The sequence below is a fragment of the Nicotiana tomentosiformis genome, chromosome 11 (assembly GCF_000390325.3).
Source record: "Nicotiana tomentosiformis chromosome 11, ASM39032v3, whole genome shotgun sequence".
NCBI lineage: Eukaryota > Viridiplantae > Streptophyta > Magnoliopsida > Solanales > Solanaceae > Nicotiana > Nicotiana tomentosiformis.
In genome coordinates, this window is record NC_090822.1 from 106,784,224 (window position 1) to 106,803,912 (window position 19,689).

Below are 19,689 nucleotides of genomic sequence, written 5' to 3' on the forward strand. Positions count from 1 at the left end.
GTTAGGCGCCATCACGGTCCCGACGGTAGAAATTTCGGGTCATGACAATTTTGGAAGCTAAATTCATGGCCATGATTACCTCGATAATCGGTAAAAGCTGTGCTGAATCATGGGATGACGAGTGTTCGGGGCATTAAATACGGAGAGACGTGCATCTAATCAACTAATATGGACTTTCAGAGGGAGTTATAGTAATTTCCGCCAAAAAGGTGTTTCTACTTTCTACCAACTTTCCGATAATACAAAGTTATATCACCAGAAAGCAGGGGGACTATCTGTATAGGGTGAAATATGATATGACACGTGGTCGTTTAAAGGGAGGACATATGGAACTCAGGACAGGGTTGGCCGAAGACCAAACACAGCCATTCCGCTTGTCACCGGAAAGGATAACGTTCGTAAAGGCGTGTTAAATGCTTTGCATTCGGTAACATTTAATAGGAAATATTTTGCAGCATTAAGAGCGACGGTCCGTTACAGAGAATTTGGCATTTACGTTCACTGTTACGTATTCATCAATGGCCCTCATAATTGACATTTAAGGAGAACATGATCCTAGGATTTCCTTCCTTAGAGATAACTATAAATAGTGAGCCCAGTTATCATTGTAAAGTACACAAATTTTCTAGCTAGACTTACACTCTATTCTATCAAAGCTTTATACAATTTTACTTCTTGCTTTTTAATCTCATCATTGTTGTTCCCGGAAACACTGTCATGGAATTGTCATCTCTGCTGTTTTCATCCATATTTCAAGGCTAAGTATCATACTTTTCTTCAATTATTGTATTATTTCAGAATCAAATTAATTCACTTGTCTAGAAATCACGTATAAATTTAACAGTACCGTTTTATGGATAAACATGATCGACGCTTATAAAAAGTATATTCTTTGTGTGTGCGCGCGCGCGCGCGCACACACACACACGCATATATATATATATATACTTTTTGACTAGCAAATGCAATTAATTTTGTTTAATCGGGCAATTTTGTATTTTGCCCTGAAAATATATTTTGTGATTTTATTATTAAATGGATATAGTTTAATAATTATACGTGGAATTAACAACAACAACAACAACAACCAAAAATACTAAAATGATCATTATAGAAGTTCTAATGGAATTTCTATAATTTTTCTAGCTGAATTATTTTTCATATATATTTTGCTTATGAATTATATAGAAGTTTTAGTGATATTCCAAATTTTCATAATTAAAGTTTGTTGGTTTTACCCACTGCCTGCCTTATGATTAATAAAGTGTCTCATATATTGGCTCTGCCTTTGGTCAAGATAAGTGAGCTATAACAATAAAATCAAGGAATCCCATTATGACACAATAACCAAAAAAAAAAAAAGGGACCACCTTGATTTGCTATTTTTAAGGATAACTCACTTCTTCGAAAATTTACAATCACACTCTCTTAAAAATGAAAAATAAATAAAAAAGCTTTATATAAAAGGTATATAATTTAAATGGGAAAAGTCCTATTACCCCTAAACTATCTCAATCTGGAATTATTAGCTTCCTAAATGCTGATGCGACAAAGAGAGTGAGTTAACTCTTTTAGAAGCATGTGAAGCACGAAAAATAAAATTAAAACCAACAAATATGTGCAACAGTCATTTTTAATTGGATACCACATTAATTATATTTAATTAACTATCATTATCCCTTAAACTTTTTATTATTATTTTTTTTGAAAATCAAGTCACCCCCTCCAAGAACAGCACACCCTCTTTGTAGCTCCCCCTACAAACCTAAAGCAAATAATAGGAATATATTGAGAATGTATTACTTTAAAGTAAAAATTATAATGCAACTATTATCAAGGCATTGCTTTGACGGATATATTACTGTGATAGGAATTGTTTTGCGCTAATCTGCTATTGTCTTGGTTGGAGGAAGTTATAGGAACACTATTATTTCCCGCGATTAACAAAAAACAAAAGAAGAGAAAACAAAAGAAAAAGAAGAAAAAGAAAAAGAAATGAAATGATAAAGAAATATAATGAAAAAGAAAAAGAAAATATTTGGAATAGAATAAGAAAATAAGGAAAAGAATAACGAAAAAGTACACAAAAAGATATATATATATATATATATATATATATATATATATATATATATATATATATATATATATATACACACACGTGGCAGGCGAGTGTATTTCACCTCCCAAGAAAAATCTAATGACATTTCAAGGAGATATTTATTCCACTTTAGAATAGTTCAGGGGGTAATAGGACCCCCGAAAAGAAAAAGTATATAGTTGAAATTTCAGTCATAGGTTGAGGGGTACTTATGCCTTTTCTCTAACTTAAATTGAAGAAAAATTACATTAAGGGTTAAAGGCCTTTATATAGGCTTATAAAATCTAAGTAAGTTAATTAATTGATGTGGGACTAAAACCTAATACTAAAAGATAGTGACAACTAACCTTATCAAGATAGGGATGATTTCATCCTAATTTTATTAATATTACAACAATAACAACCCAATATAATCTCACTAGTGGGGTCTGGGGAGGGTAGTATGTACGCAGACCTTACCCCCTACCCTGGGGTAGAGAGGCTGTTTCCAATAGACCCTCGGCATTCTTCCCTCCAAGAACTCCCCACCTTGCTCTTGGGGTGACTCGAACTCACAACCTCTTGGTTGGAAGTGGAGGGTGCTTACCATCATAGCAACCCACCTTGTCTTATTAATATTAGATTATTAAAAAAAAAGTGACAAGCTGTTACATCATCAAAATATTGCAGCATTGTGTGATAAGGTGCTGCATATTGAGACCCACAAACATTTCTCAAAAGGTCATTTTAACAAGGGAAAAGGGCCAAAATATTTCCCTCAACTATGATAAATACAATAAATTTGTCCTTATTTTGAATTTGGTCCCAAATATGTCCTTATCATTAGTAAATTAGTTTGATTGTTTTTCTCAGCTATGAGAAAGAGAATAAATTTGCTCTCCATTTGATTTTAGTACCGAATATGCATGTATCATAGGTGGACTGGTTCATATTTGCTTCACAAAATTAACGGACTTCCAATTATTCTTTTTATCCATTTAAAGTATATTTTATTATTAAAATGGAGTATCATCTTGCAAGACAATAATCTTATCCCCAAAAATATCTTGTAAAAAAATTTAAACTAGAAAAATTAAAATACTCAAAATGGTTAAAAGAGCCAAAGATATCTAATTGTTAATCATATTTCTGTCTTTTCCCTATTTAATTTTTTTTATTCTCATAAAATTTAAAAACTATTAAACAGAATACTAATTCTAGTAAAACCAATCATTTTTCATGGAAAATAAAATAATCTTCAAGGACTCAAATACAAATTAAAATTCTTAAATCTATAAAAATAATTAAAAGTATATGAAAAAATTGCAGTTATAATGTACCTAAAAAATAATTTTATTCTCACTGAAGAAATTGCCATTGCTACCTTACATAAATAACAAAGTTCATAAAATTTCAATTTTATTTTATTTGAGCTAAATTTATGCATATAACTACAATTGCATAAATACGAGAGTGTTGATCTTCATAAAGATAGAAACTAAATGTGAGAAGACCTAATAGTTATCCTTTGAGCAAAACGCGATGTTTTATGAATATTTGCTTTTGATGTATTTCTAAAAAAAAAAAAAAATCTACATGTTCTTTTTTTCCGTTTTATATTTTTCCTTTTGTTCTTCCTCTTGTTGTTTTAAAAATAGATAGTCATATTTGTTTACCCTAAAATAAAAGGGTTGATCGAAGAAAAATAAAATCCGTTAGTTTTTAGGGGCAAATATGACATAATCCACTCATAATAAGGGCATATTTGAGACCAAATTCAAACACAGGACAAATATGTTCTTATTTTCATAGTTGAGGGACAAACCTAAACTAATCCACTAATAATAGGTAATGTTTGAGACCAAATTCAAAAAATAAAGACAATTTTACTCTATTTCCAATAGTTGAGGGGTATTTTTGATCTTTTTCCGTTTTTAACCATCCAGAAAAATTCATGGCGTTTGATTAAGCCCAATATTTGTTGTTTGAAATGCTTTAGTGCTTAATCTTTCTCTTTAATCTTGTTTATAATTAGTGGCGTTTCGAACATTTTGCATACTACCTTTTTGAGTGCTCAAGTGTCATTTAACTTCTTTTTTTCCCTTACTTGGAATGGTGGAACTAGTTCACAATTCTTCTTGTGATTTTGTTTTTAAATTCAAAATTTATTGTGTCGACTAATACGATTGAAGCTGAATTGGCGCATTATGTGAGATAAAACACTACCTACTAGTAGGGAGTACATGGACCGAGTTGGTTCGAATTTATCAAAACTCAACCAAACCAATTGTATCGGTTTGGATTGGTTTTGTTTTATCGGATTTTTCGGATTCTTTTGTTACATGAATATTATTTCAATTTTACTTTGTTAAAGTTATCGATAAAGGTTTGATGAGTGAATATATGTTTACTAAAAATTAATAAACATATGATCTATTGAAATATTCTTATGGGAGAATATTTTTAGTAACACATGATAGTTATTTTTTTAGTCGTCTAACAATAATTTTTCGTTGATGTACGCTTTCAAGGTTAGCCGAATTTAATAATTAAACATAAAAATCATTATGATACCTAAATAATGATATATGCTATTTAATTTTAAATTATCGAAATATCACTTCAAATTCTAAAAAGATATAAGAAATCTTGAAATATGAATATGGAAGAACAAAGAAATGATTGACACATTTCAATAACACTTGATAAGAAAGTGATACAAACTATTATTTAAAGTAAATAAAAATAAATGCACTTTATAGTTCTATTAAATATTACATCACATGAGATGATCCCAAATATTTTTAGATATTTTTTTTTAAAAATTCTATATAAAGTCTTAAATATATATATAAAAACTATATATCTATATGTTAGTTTGGTTCGATTATTTTTTTTACTTAATAATCAAACCAAATCAAACCAAGCCTAATCGATTTTTTTAATCGGTTTAGTTTGACCTTTTAATTTGGTGCGGTTTTCCGGTTCGGGTTGAACACTACCTACCAGAAGTTCCCTCTACGGACTACCGAGGATTCTTCTTGTGATTTTCAATATCACATCTAGCCCTTGAATTACACAAGCTACAATAGTTTTAGACTTTTAGTCCGTTTATTATTTAGGAAAAAGGCCCAAAAATGACCTTGTGGTATTCGAAATGGATCAATTATAACCTCCGTTTAAACTTGAGTCCAAAAATGACCCTGCCTTTATAGAATGAGTCTAATAATGCCCTTGTGTTATTCGAAATGGATCAATTATAACTCTCGTTTAAATTTGAGCCCACCAATGACCCTGTCATTAAAGAATGGGTCTAATACTGCTATTTCTCTCAGTTAGTAATGATTAGGGGTGTAAAATGGATATTTAAAAACCGACAGAACCGTGCTGAATCAATTTTTAGGTTTCTTTTAATAAAACCGTAGGTTTTTATATGAATCTATAATCGTACCGATAATTAGAGTAGGTTTTTTATTTTATAAAAATAAACTGAAAAAATATCGAACTGTACCGAATAAATTTACATTTGAAACATATATTTATATATTAAGTTTAAAAATAATAATGTATTAAAATTTGTATATTATTTATATTAATACATTATTATTTACAAATATAAATATTAGACTCATTCTTTAACGACATGGTCATTAGTGGGCTCAAATTTTAAACTTATTCGACTCATTCTTTATAAATATTAGATCCATTATCATTTTTAAACTTAATATATAAATATCGAACCGTACCGAATAAATTTACATGTGAAACATATATTTATACTGGGTCTAATAATAGGTCCGATATATTTACATGTGAAACATATATTCACATGTAAATTTATTCGGTACGGTTCGAATATATTTACATGTGAAACATATATTCACATGTAAATTTATTCGGTACGGTTCAATATTTTTTCGGTTTATTTTTATAAAATAAAAAACCTACCCTAATTATTGGTACGGTTATAGATTTATATAAAAACCTACGGTTTTATTAAAAGAAACCTAATAATTGGTTAGACACAGTTCTGTCGGTTTTTAAATATCTATTTTACACCCCTAATCATTACTAACTGAGAGAAATAGCAGTATTAGACCCATTCTTTAATGGCAGGGTCATTGGTGGGCTCAAATTTAAACGAGGGTTATAATTGATCTATTTCGAATAACACAAGGGCATTATTAGACTTATTCTATAACGGCAGGGTCATTTTTGGACTCAAGTTTAAACGGAGATTATAATTGATTTATTTCGAATACCACATAGTCATTTTTGGGCCTTTTCCCTATTATTTATAAAAACCTGCTTAATGTGATACAATCAGTTTATACTCGTACCATTTTAAAGCATCCACTAGATGACTAGAGAAGATATATACACTAAAAATGGATTTAACCTAATCTAAACTTTAGCTTGTTAATTTTAATGAAAGGCGAAATGGAAACTGAACAAATGATCAGCTGTATAAATTAATTAGACAAGTGAAGTATGCAAGAAGAAACTATAGAGCTTAGAAAAAAGCTTAGCGTATCAAAAGTGCGAGACCACAGCCGCGACGTCAATGAAGAAGGAAAGTTCTTCTGCCACAAAATAGGGGTTTAAGGGCAGACGCGGATTCGAGTTTTAAGTTCTATATATTTAACTTTTAAGGTTTTTATTATTAAACTCATTATATATAAAGGTATAAGTTCATATATATTTATTTTTTATTGTAATTATATATAGTAAATTTTTATACACTAATTTGTATTCTGCGTCGAAAATACTGAATTCAGATGAACTATGGTTGACAGTGGCGGAGCCACATACACCCAAGGGGTGTCAACCGACACCTTCGTCAGAAATTTACACAGTTTAGCTCGGTAATTTCAAAAAAATATATATTTTTTTTATAAACTTTTTCCAGTTTACCTGGGGGTGTTGTATTAACAAAATATAGAGTTTGATAATACAACACAAGGGTAGAGAACACCCTTCAAAAACAGTGAGGCATAGGCGATTATAAATAGGTCGCCCCCTCAAAATAACAAAGTACAAAACTAGCTAACAAAAAAATTGGCCTTGTCATATTTGTTCCTTATGCAAGGAACCTGATCTTTGTCCAGCAAAAAAGGGCCTTTCGCCTGACTAGGCAGCTGGTGGTTAGAATAGAAGTAAGCAGGCTGTTGAATGTTCACTACCATTTTAGCCAAGCAATCCGCTAATTGATTCGCCTCTCGATAGCAATGACTGATTTGGATATTGAAAGTGTTGATAGCCTCTCTGATCTTGTTCACAATTTGGCTAAGCTTGTAGTTAGTTGCACTCTTTTTACGAAGGATCTCTACAATGTAAAGAGAATCCAATTCAAGAGTGGTTCGAGTGAAACCATTTTGTATGCACCAGTTAGTACCAATCCAAGCTGCCTGAGCCTCTGCGATGTTATGGTTTTCAGCATTGAAAGGAATCGAGAAGGCCATGATAGTGTCCCCCTTCTCGTCTCTGATAGCTTCTCCTAACCCTGCTTTTCCTTCCCCTTGTAGAAAGCTCCCATCAGTGTGGATCTTGACCCAATCTCTATCAGGCTTTTTCCAGAGAACCACCATGCTTTTATGCATAGGTTGTAGCCTTGTTAGGAGGTCACAGAAGCTGTTCCATGGCAGCTTGAGACTGCATTTTGGATAAGCTTTATTGACTGCAGTCTCAATAATCCAAGATATTTGTTGTTGTAATTTATAATTGTTGAAGTTTTTTTTTAATCTCCATACCTGCACGCACAGAATTTTCTCCAAAGAAACCAGCAAATAATGATAGGGGTAATATTTAAAATAAGTTTGTGGACATCATTGGTTGCCTTAGAGGCCCACCAGTTGTTAAGCATATATCTAATTGGGTGGGGGTGGTACACTATGCCAAGAGCATTTTCAAAAAGTTTTCAAGTGTAACTAACAGCTTGACCCTCTACAAATACATGATTTATGTTATTAGTAGTTGGATTTTTGCAACAATTACATCTGGAAATAATTTGTTTGTGAAAATTAATAATCACATCATCAAAAGGGAGTTTACCATGTCAAAGCCTCCAAACCAGAAAAGACATTTTAAAAGGAATATTAGAGTTCCATACCTTGTTGATGAATTGTACTTTTGGACTAGCTTTCCTTACCAGACTCCATGCACTCCTATTTGTGAATTTGCCATTATCTGATAGTTCCCAGAACACTTGATCCTCCTTAGTTTGATTTCCAATAGTAATGGTTTGGATATGGTGTACCAATTGATCTGGTAAGAACTCCTTCAGTTTGCTAATATTCCATTGACCATCAGATATGAATTCTCCAACCAAGGTTTTGGCACTCTTTGAAATGTCAGGAACCAACATAGCCAAAGGACACTTTAGAGACCAATTATCCCACCAGTAGCTACTTGATCCTGAGTTTACCTGCCAAACAATATGATTCTCTACAATATCCCTACCTTTGAGAACATGGTTCCAAGCATGAGAATTTCCTGGAACCAATTTTTTAGAAACCAAGTGGGATCTCACACAGTATTTATTACTAATGAAGCTAGCCCAAAGAGATGATGTGGACCTTATCCTCCACCATCTTTTCATTGCTAACATGTTACTAATATCTTCCATTTTCCTGATACCTATGCCTCCTTCTTCAATAGGGAGAGCAAGATGGTTCCAGGAACTCCAATGATACCTCTTGTGTTCCTTAGAGTTACCCCAGAAGAAGTTGGTAAAATATTTTTCAATTAGTCTAAATACTCCTTTAGGGGGAGACATAGCAGAGAGAGTGTAAACACGGATAGATTGGAGCACACTTTTAATCAAAGTAGCCTTACCACCGTGAGAAAGAAACTTACCTTGCCAACCATTTAGCCTTTTAACAATCTTACTAATCATGTTATCAAAGTAGTCAATTGTTTTCCTTCCCACATACAGGGGACAACCTAGGTAAGTAAAGGGAAAAGTCTTGTCCATAAAACCAGAGCAATTTCTAATCCTGTTTATTCTTGTTGCAGCAGTATTAGGAGCAGTTAAGAAGTAACTTTTATTCCTATTAATCAGTTGACCCGAGCTTCTTTCATATTCACTAATAATATTCATGACCAACTTAACAGAAGTAGAGCCACCACTACAGAAGATAATAATATCATCAGCATAAGCTAGGTGGTTGATCCTAGGAACATTAGGAGGCATAGAGAAAGGAATGAAATTAGGATTCCTATAGAGGGAGTTAAGAGATCTTGATAAGACCTCGGCAGGAATTATAAAGAGAGTTGGGGAAAGAGGATCCCCTTGTTTAAGCCCTTGAGAAGATGAAAAGAAGCCATATCTCATTCCATTAATTATAACAGAGTACCACACATTAGAGATAAGATTATGAACCAGACCAATCCAATTATTAGAGAAGCCAAATTTACTAAGGACAGCATAGATAAATTCCCAAGATATTCTATCATAAGCTTTAGCCATGTCAAGTTTAATAACTACATTGCTACCATTATTTTTATGAGTAATATTGTGAATAACAGAACATTCTCATAAATTAACCTATCTTTAACAAAGCCACTTTGGTTCAGGGAGACTAATTTATGCAACAAAGTGTTTACTCTAAGTGAAATAACTTTTGAAATAACCTTATTAGTAAAATTTGATAAGCTAATAGGTCTAAAGTCAGCAAAAGTAACAGGATTGTCAACTTTAGGAATTAAAACTAAACAAGTATGAGAGTACAATTTTGTCAAACCTTTTCCTTTGAAGAACTCTTTTACAAAAGCAATAACTTCCCTTTGGATTATGTCCCACCAATTCTGAAAGAAAGTGCCATTAAAGCCATCTGGACCTGCAGTACTATGAGGACTAAGACTAAAAACTGCATCCTTGATTTTATTTTTCTCTAGAATCTTGCTCAGCATGTTGTTGTCATCATTTGAGATACAATAAGGAATACAATCCAGAATTGAATTGTTGATCGTAGGAGGAGTAAGGTTGAAAATTGTATGAAAATGATTAACTGTTTTTCTGGCTATCTTCTCATACTCCTTGATCCACTTTTCCTTACTGTTTTTGATGCGATTGATTTGTTGCCTTCTTCTTTTCTCTCTGAGGATTGAGTGAAAATATCTGGTATTCTTTTCCCCCTCTTCAAACCACTTTACCTGAGATTTTTGTCTGAGCATAGATTCTTGAAGACTAAGCCATCTAATATATTGAGCATGAGCCTTGTTGATATATTCTCTACTCTTTTCCGAATTATTTTCAACATCAATATCCTCTAACTCTTGGAGTTTATCCTCCCAATTGATAACAGCTTCATTGATATCCCCAATATCATTCCTAGACCATTGAGAAAACCTTTTACTAAGAGCCTTGAGCTTGTATTGAAGGATCCACATAGGATTCCCAAACACTTCAGTATTCCAGGCCTCCTTGACAATGTCATAAAAACTTTCTTATTTCATCCAGCAGTTCAGAAGTCTAAAATAATTAATGTGCTGTTGATTACCAACCAAGTTCTTCATTAGAAGAGGTCTGTGATCTGATCCTGTCCTTGCAAGATGCCTAACAGAATATCTTTGAAATAATTGATCCCAGAGGTCATAAATAAAGATCCTGTCTAATCTTTTCTAAATTCTTTTTCTAGGTCTTCTGTTATTACACCAAGTGTAGTTAGAACCATTGTAACCAATATCAATGAGTCCACAATTGTTCATACATGTTTGAAACTCCAAGCTTCTATACATTCTGTGAGGCTTACCCCAAGTTTTTCATTAGGATCCATAATAATATTGAAATCCCCCCCTATGCACCAAGGAATATCAATCACCATATTATCCTGTTCAAGAGAGTGCCAAAGGTCCCTCCTGTCTTTGGATTTGCATTTAACATAGATAGCAGTAATGCAAATATCTTGCATACCAAAAGCATTGTACATTTTGATAGTTATGTGTTGATCACTGATGGCAGTAACCTTGGCGGGGCTGAAGGCATTCCAAAAATATCAAATTTGACCATTGTTGTTGAAACATCAGTGTTGAAATTCTAAAAATTTCCTATAACCATCTAATTTTTCTTTTGAAATAAAAGGTTCAAAGATAGCCACATATTGAGTGTTGTTGAGGTTGATCAATTTCTTTAGCATGTGAATGGCTTTTTTGGATCTAACTCCCCTAATGTTCCAAAATAGGGCACTAATCATTGAGACAATTAGGGGTGATGTCCTCCTTTTGATTCCTTCTCAAAGAAGGTTGAGTCTTGTGTATGTGTCTTTTGCCACATTTCCTGGTTTCACTTCTTCCTCTTCTAGTATTTTGTTGTTGATCTTCAGTATGAGTGTGAGAATCTTGATCTTCCTTTCTCATATCCTTCTGATTGTTCGATTGCTTAGCTTCTTGAAGACTATCCGAGATATCATTCTCTTGATTAATGTTGTTGCAATATTCCTTGTTCTCATATAAGTCCACAACCAATTGAAGCCCAGGTTGATTCCTTATCTCCATAGGAACAATAGATGAACTGGAATCACAACACTATCCCAGATTTTCTATTCCCTCAATTCTGTTTTCTTGACTGATTTGTCTAAGGCTATTCTGAATTTGTTGCTCCATTCCTGGATTAAGCTCGTTTTCTTCTGAAGTGATTTCATTGTTGTTAATCTCAACACCCCGATCCTGCTGAAAGGTTTTGTCTTTTGTAACAAGACTTAGAATACTTTCTTCTATGGATTGCTTTGTGAATTCATTTTGTTTTGCTGCAGAGTCAGTCTTATCTTTTCTTTTGCTGTTGGCCGGTTTGAATAACACTTTGCTCTTCTTTTTTTGCATTTTCTTAGTCTTCTTTTTCTTGGTCTTCTTCCTGCTATCTTTTTTGTTTTTAAATTTGGCATCTTTAGTTTGTTGATTTTGAATGGTCTCCAAGTTCAGTGATTTTTGGACTTCTTCATTACTATTGTTTGCTTGATTGCTTTCCTCTAGTCCTGTGGATAGCTGAGGATCCTTTTCCTGATTCTGTTCTTCATCTTCTTCTTTATTTTCAGCTTTCTTTTTTTCAAGTGCCCTACAATTGATCATGTAATGACCAATTTTCCTATAATGTTTGCAATATTTTGGGACCCCTTCGTATTCAAGCTTTTGAGTGTAACCTTTGAGAGGCGAATCTTCGTACTCTTGTCCAACAAAAATACTTTGAGGCAGTGGCTTAAGCAGATCCACTTTTACTCGGATTTTAGCCATGCTTGTCCTTGTTCTTCCCATTGTTGCAGCATCCAAAGCTAGAGGAGTACCGACTGAGCTTAGAAGTTATTTTATGTAATGCCAATCATGCATATAGAAGGGCAAACCTGGTAATAGGACCCATGCAGGGGCCACCGGTAGATCCTCCTCTGGTTTGAAGTCTGGAGACCATTTTTGCAACCACATTTGCATTCCGTCAATTTCGATGACTCGCCGGAACCAAACAGTTTTCCAATCTTTCTCATTGAATAGATCAATAAAAACATTGTGATTATCAAAAACCCCAATTCTTACTGACCCTTTTAGAGGAACAATTTCTTTGAATCTTGACATAATTCCGTCGATTTGGGGACGAGGTCTAAGAAATCGACCCACAATAGTAAATTTACAAGACTCGTCCATAATCCCATAGTAATCAGAAGCTTTGAAGATGACATAAGGCATACCATTGTGAGTTGTGTGTCTAGCTTTCACTTTCTCTTTCTCTTGTTTAATGTCAACCGGAGATGGACTTGGTGGAGATGAAATTTTATCCGCATATGAGAGTTTTCCTGAGGGATTTCCTTGCATGTGAGAAATCTCCCCTTTAGACTGATTATGCTTGTCCAGACACGCCGGTTGGAGGCCTCCCGGCGGCTCCATCTGGTGGAGCGTGGTCCAAACTCGCTTGAAATAGAGCCGTTAGGGAGAAGACTTGATGAGAGAGAAGAGAGGGGTTCCAAAATGGATGTTGGATATAATTAAAAAAAATGTATATATAACCATTTGACTTATTGGTGAGTTTATTTCTTTATATTTTGACTCTCCTTAATAAAAATCTTGGCTACGCACTGAGTCGATAGCTACATCCGTCCCTGAATTTAACCAAATAGAAACAAATTATTTGTACGTGAAGAGGACGCGGCACCACAGTTCTTTGACCAACTGAATTTGAAGGAGAGGGCGATACTTGAAGTCACGAGAGGGATTGATGGGCCAAGAATACTTTTAAAAAGACAGTAAAGATTTCGCATGTTACATGTCTTATTATACACTCTCGTTACTGAAACATTGTTAATTAATTCATATTCTCACCTCATTTTACGACTTTACCATAGTAAGTGAGCACGTTTTGGTGTAAATATCCGGATAATATTTTTACTTTTATGATATAATGCCCTAATTATAGGAGTATATGACAAATTGTCGTCTAATTATCTTTTTCATATAGCATTAGGTATATGACTTTGTTATATCCCCTTGAAGATTACTATTTCTTGAACAAAGAAAACTAATACTCTATTCGTCCCGATTTATGTGGTAGTTCTCGTATTTCAAACGAGTTTTTAGTAATTTTTTGTATGCATTTTAAATTAAAAATTATTGTAACTTATAGTACTTTTTATGTAGTAGTTTTCAAAATGTATATTTTATTTTTAAAAACTTACAGATTCTTTATACGAGCTCTAACTGATCATTTAACTCTCGAAATCTGCAAATTACCATACAAATTGGAACAAAGAAAATATATGTTATCTCAATTTTAGTTTATGTGACACTTTTTTCATTCTAAAATATTTTAAAATGTATGAACAATAGTCCATTATATGCCATATACTTCTCTTTTTTACTCGATTAAATCTCTTTTTTTGGTCGGAAGAATTTATCTTCGTCGTTAATGTGACAGTTTTTTTTTACACATTTGATACCTCAACCTCTATCTGTGTTGTCTTCCACGCTTGTGGGTGACTCCGACAATTTCTTTGAGTTTCATTCTCGCTAACATTCTTCTTCTTACGGAGAAAACTTGCTAGAGTCCCCTGGACTAAGCAAGAAATTAAGTTCCGTCAATTATAATTTTTTTTAATGCATAGTTTAAAAGGAAAAAAGAAAGTTTTAAAATCAACAAGTCTTCTGAGTCAAACAGTCAGTCATCTTTCTAAAACTAAGCATTCTTCAACTACAGTTCTTAATAGTTATTTATACGTCTTGTCTGGCCTAGCAAAAATATAAGCAAACAGCCAATTCACACACACTTTTCAATTCCTAGTCTAAAGCTTTGCACATTATGAAAATGCTAGCAAAAGCACTCTGGATTGTTTTCTTGTTTTTCACTTTAGCAATATTCACCAAGTTTAGTACTGTTTGTGCAGGGATTTGCATAGAAAATGAGCAAGAAGCGTTTGGAGAGACTGAAGAAAGAAGTATATGATCCTACATTTATTCTCTCTTCTTGGGTTGTTGGAAAAGATTGTTGTGAATGGGAAGGAGTTGTGTGCCACAATCTAACTCGTCATGTGATTGAGCTACACATGCATGGGCATTTTTACGAACATACTGATCTAAGGATCAATAGCCTAATTCCATGGCTGCCAAGTCTTTTGAATCTTGAGAACCTGGAGATGGATTATGTGGATCTTAGAAAAGCAACTAACTGGCTACAGATCATTAACAATCTTCCTTCTCTGCTTCATCTTAGTTTATCTGAGTGTAATCTTCATCATATACCACCTCTACTTCATCATAATTTTTCTTTGACACATTAGTAATTTTATTGGCCGTTTTCCTAAAGTTCCTGTTAACCTGACTTCTCTCGTAACCTTTATGGCTACGGGCAATTATCTTTTACTCAAGTGGTTGTTTGATCTAAATAATCTTGAATATCTTGGTATTAAAGGTGTGATACCGAATAAGGTTGGGAATGTAACAAAACTTAATTTTCTCGATCTTGCATTCAACAATCTCAACTCCACTATCCCAAATTGGCTTTACGGATGCAAAAAATTAGAATCACTTTCCCTTGGTCACAACCATCTAGAGGGAGTAGTTTCAAGTCTAATTTCAAATTTGAGCTCAATAACTAATATTGACCTTTCCGATAATATGCTTTCTGGCAAATTACCAAATGTAAATGGAAAGTTGCGGAAATTAGAATATCTTTATTTCTCACAAAATCTGTTTGAGGAAGAAGTATCTGAGTTCTTCAACGGCTTAGGAAATCGTTCTGCCTTGAGATACTTGACCCTACGGGACAATGAACTAACTGGAAATCTTCCAGAAAGTCTTGGCTCACTTTCAATGCTTGAATCCTTATACATCTTTAATAATAGGTTGGAAGGTGTTGTAACAGAAAGCAATTTCACTAACTTGACGCAATTAAGGTATTTCTATGCATCTACGAATAGTCTGACCTTAAAAGTGAGTCGAAATTGGATTCCACCTTTTCAAGCCATCAACTTTGTAATAGGCGGCTGGAACATAGGGCCTCCTCACTTTCCCATGTGGATCCAGACTCAGAAACAGATAGTGAATTTGGATATATCAAATGGTGGAATACAAAGTGAAGTTACAACTTGGTTTTGGAACTTAGCTTCTCAAATTACATTTCTCAATCTTTCTCACAACAAATTTGTTGGTGAGGTTCCAATTGTCTCAGCATCTTCTTGGTCATCTGGACAAGGTCCTTGGATAATGTACTTGAGTTCTAACAATTTTAGCGGTTTATTACCTCGGATTTCAACCATTGAGCTAGACCTCTCGAACAATTCATTTTCAGAAGGTTTATCTAACTTCGTGTCAAGCAAAGAATGGATCTTATAAATTGGAGATCTTAAATCTTGGGGGAAATGATTTGTCAGAAGTAATTCTTAATTGTTGGATGAATTGGCCAGAGTTGATAGTTTTAATCTTGAGGGACAATAACTTGATTGGAGGCATATCAAAATCCTTGGAGGTTTTGAGTAATTTGCAATCCTTGGACTTCAGAAGAAATAGACTTAACGGTTCGTTTTCTTCATCCTTGAAAAATTGCACAAAATTGCATAAAATAGATTTAGCCGAGAATGTGCTTGTTGGGCAATTACCATCATGGTTGGGAACGAGGTTTCCAAAATTGATAATCCTTAGCCTTCGGTCAAACAAATTCGATGGTGTATTGCCTCAAGAACTTTGTTACCTCAAAGATCTTCAGATCTTAGACCTTGCAAATAATGCTTTTGTCGGAATCATACCAAGATGTATTAGCAATTTCAGTGCAATGGTCAAAGGAAGAACGGTATTGGAAGATGGTGATGAGTTAAGTTATTCTTACTATGTTGGAGTTGTGAGAGAGAGCGCAATGGTGACGACTAAAGGCAACATGTACCGGTATGATACCATTTTGGCGTTGTTTACCAGCATGAATATGTCTAATAATAATCTTTCCGGAGAAATCCCCGCAAGTTTTACCAGTCTTGTAGGATTGAGATCATTTAATTTCTCAAAAAACCACTTTTCTGGTAGAATTCCAAATGGCATTGGCAACATGACAGTATTGGAGTCCGTTGATCTTTCAGAAAATTAAATTTCTCGACAAATCCCCCAAAGCTTTTCGAGTTTGTCAACTTTGAGCTTCTTGAATCTGTCGTTCAATAACTTATCAGGAAGGATGCCAGTGTGCACTCAACTTCAAAGCTTTAGTCCCTCGAATTTCAAGGGAAACAAATTCTGCGGGCTTCCACTCTTGAAGAATTGCAATTCAGGTGGTAAAAATCCTAACCTTGAGCATGAAAATGACGAGAGTGACAAAGATTAAGTTGATTGGTTTTATATTTCAATGGCAATCGGATTTTCACTGAGCTTTTGGGGAGTATGTGCTCCATTGCTTTTTAAGAGATTATGGAGACATGCTTATTTTCGTGCTCTTGATCGTATCTTGAGAAAGTTACGCGAAAAGGCCACCAATATGTATTAAGATATGATTAAGGTGATATTGCTATTCTCACAAATTAGTTGTTTCATAAATATGTTGTTTCATTTTGGTTTCAGAGGTATAGGCATCGTGTTATTACCTCCACGAATAAGTATTCTTAAGATGTTCCTATTGTCATCTTTTAATCACATTGTGTTCCAGTACACGAATAAGGTATAACCAAACACTTTCAATTCATACATCTGAAACTTTGTTATAAAATACAATAAGCTTGTATTAGAAATTATAGCAACACACAGTGGTATAGGCGCGTACATGACTTAATTTCCGCTAAAACTGAAAGCATTCAGAATTTCAGACCATCATGCTTGGCTCAAATCAAATCTTATTACAAAGGATTGACTTAAGATGACGAATATATTAAAGTCGTGGTTGAAAGGTAGGAGGTACCCGGTGAAATAATATCATGCACTCAAATTGGCCTTTACACCACCATTGTAAACAAAAAATCGAAAGATATATAGTACCTTACTAATTGACATTCTAGCTAGTCTAGCGGCGCTGGTGCTTGATATAGAGCAAGAAGGGGTCTATTTGGAAAGGTAAAAATACCAGGTCTAGCTCTGTGCACGCCATAACCGCTCAGAAACTCAAAGTACGAAATTCCTATGCAGTCCATATATATACGATTAGGTATACATCCAGGCATCTCAGAAGGTTCCATGAAAAAGCACGTATTTGCTCGTAGACCATAAAAGAGCGCTTTGTTTCCCAAAATGCTTAACTTCATCGAATATTTTATTGATAACATCAATTCGATGAACCAAAAATACATCATTGTTTCGAGCTTTTCCAACGATGAATACTTCCCCGTGTGATTCGACTAGAAACATGAAATATGAAGGAATTCGGAGTAACTCTTAATCCAGGGGTGATTCCACGACCAATTGCACAACTGGAGCATCATCATTACTATTATTGCTGCTGATTTTCATGTCCCAAATTACAATAATGCCAATGGCATCCATCGTATAAAGCTGATCGTTGTAGCAAGTAATGGAAATCCACCAGTGCCGCTTAGGATTGTTGTAATGGTGGTTTATTATTTCAGTAAAAGTATGTTTTCCAGGTTTCCAATAAGCCAAGCCATTACAGAAACGCCATTTATTTCGTCCTTGGTAATTGACAATCAAGGCGTAATTAGGAGAAGTTTTAGGACTTGATGACAAGACGGCTTCAGTGATTAAGTCCATAATCTCACTCCGTCTTTCGATAACACAATAACGGAGTGTGCTTACGTGAGGTAGACTTATTTGGGCACCAGAAAAAGGGTGGAACAGACTTGTCTCTCCGTGTTTGTTAATAGAGAAAAGCCATCCCTTAGATGCGAAGAAACGCTCTTTATACAGAGTCGGAGGATCTGGATCATGAGGTGTTGAAGCAGATGGTGGTGGGCGGTGGCGCAAGTGGTGGAAGACGGCCTTTGGGAAGAGTGATGAGTTTAGGAAGGTAGAGTAGACAAAGAAGTAATTGGCTAGTTCCAGTGAACTCCTCCTTAGGTGCGGCGGACCGCCACGTGGAGCAAATAGCCCTAAAGGTAACGAATTCTTCAATCAGTGTTATCTTGCTAACAACTATAGCTAAGAGATCCTTTGGAAGATCTGACCAATTTCCCATGATTGCTCTGATTTCTTTGCGTCAATGGACCATATATATTGTGTATGAAATATGATGAATCAGAGTCCGATTAAAATCCTAGTCCTAGAGGTAATTGGATAGATTATTACTTCTCCTTAACAATATCACTTATTAATAATCACAAATTATACATATTAATTCATGAAAAGAATAAATAGAAATTCAAGTTTCTTCATTAAGATTCAATTATTTTTTTTCTTTTTTCTTTCTTGGTTGAGGCATATTCTCCGACCAACTCTATTTTTCTAGCCATCATACTATCAATTAAATTCCGGTATATCTCCCTTCTGGCATTTGGTTGCCCTGGTATACAACGCAGGAAGCAGCATTCTTTGATCAACTTTATTTTCTGTATCTGCTTCGGTCATAAAAATATTAATTGCGACTCCGGTATTATCTTTTCAAGGTTGATTGCTCTTTTGTGAAATATTCAAGCTGTGCCTTTTCTATTTTAATATACATGCCACGAAATCTTCAACTTCATCATATACACCTATAAGTAATATTTATTTAAACACTGATAAGTATTAAGAGTTCAAATCTGATCGTGATTATAAATAGTTAATATGCATAATGAGTCCTTTTTCTACTAAATAAAAAAATTAGGTGATCAAATAAGATAAACTTAAGGAAGAAGGCTCACATGTGCCCATGTACTATTTCAAATTACTCGGTCTTTTATTTTTTTATAAGGTCCTAGAGCTTGATATCTTCCTTGGATGACCAGGGTCCTTTTTTCATATTATCACAATAATGAGTTCTTTTTTCTCTTCCCCTTTGAAAATGGAACTTAGATAAATGAAACTTAAATTCAACAAAAAGACATTTATAAGATGTGAAAATAAATTAAGATATGACTTAAATAAAGAGAAAAGAGTAGAAAGAACTGATACATTCATCAACATGATAGACTTTACTGTTGCTTTGTTCCTCTAGTTTCCTGAAACGATTCAGATGTTGTAAAAATATATTATCACAATTTATAGTAAGTATATTACCAATAATGTAACTTCTA

General features: G+C 34.0%; 1 protein-coding gene across 1 annotated transcript; it reads left to right on the top strand.

Annotated features, from left to right (window-relative positions):
- Nucleotides 1–14,454: 14,454 nt before the first annotated feature.
- Nucleotides 14,455–16,628, top strand: LOC104108806 (receptor-like protein EIX2). The gene is made up of 3 exons (XM_009617929.1): nucleotides 14,455–14,776; nucleotides 14,964–15,845; nucleotides 15,958–16,628. The coding sequence occupies exons 1-3, from the start codon at nucleotides 14,455–14,457 to the stop codon at nucleotides 16,626–16,628; spliced, it is 1,875 nt and encodes a 624-aa protein (XP_009616224.1).
- The last annotated feature ends 3,061 nt before the right edge of the window (nucleotides 16,629–19,689 follow it).

Bases quoted from the DNA above. Each gene is read 5' to 3' on its own strand.
- LOC104108806 (XM_009617929.1), top strand. From the start codon at position 14,455: ATGAGCAAGAAGCGTTTGGAGAGACTGAAGAAAGAAGTATATGATCCT. The intron at 14,777-14,963 runs GTAATCTTCATC...TTGGTATTAAAG, and splicing joins TCATCTTAGTTTATCTGAGT to GTGTGATACCGAATAAGGTT. The intron at 15,846-15,957 runs GTTTATCTAACT...TGAATTGGCCAG, and splicing joins GAACAATTCATTTTCAGAAG to AGTTGATAGTTTTAATCTTG.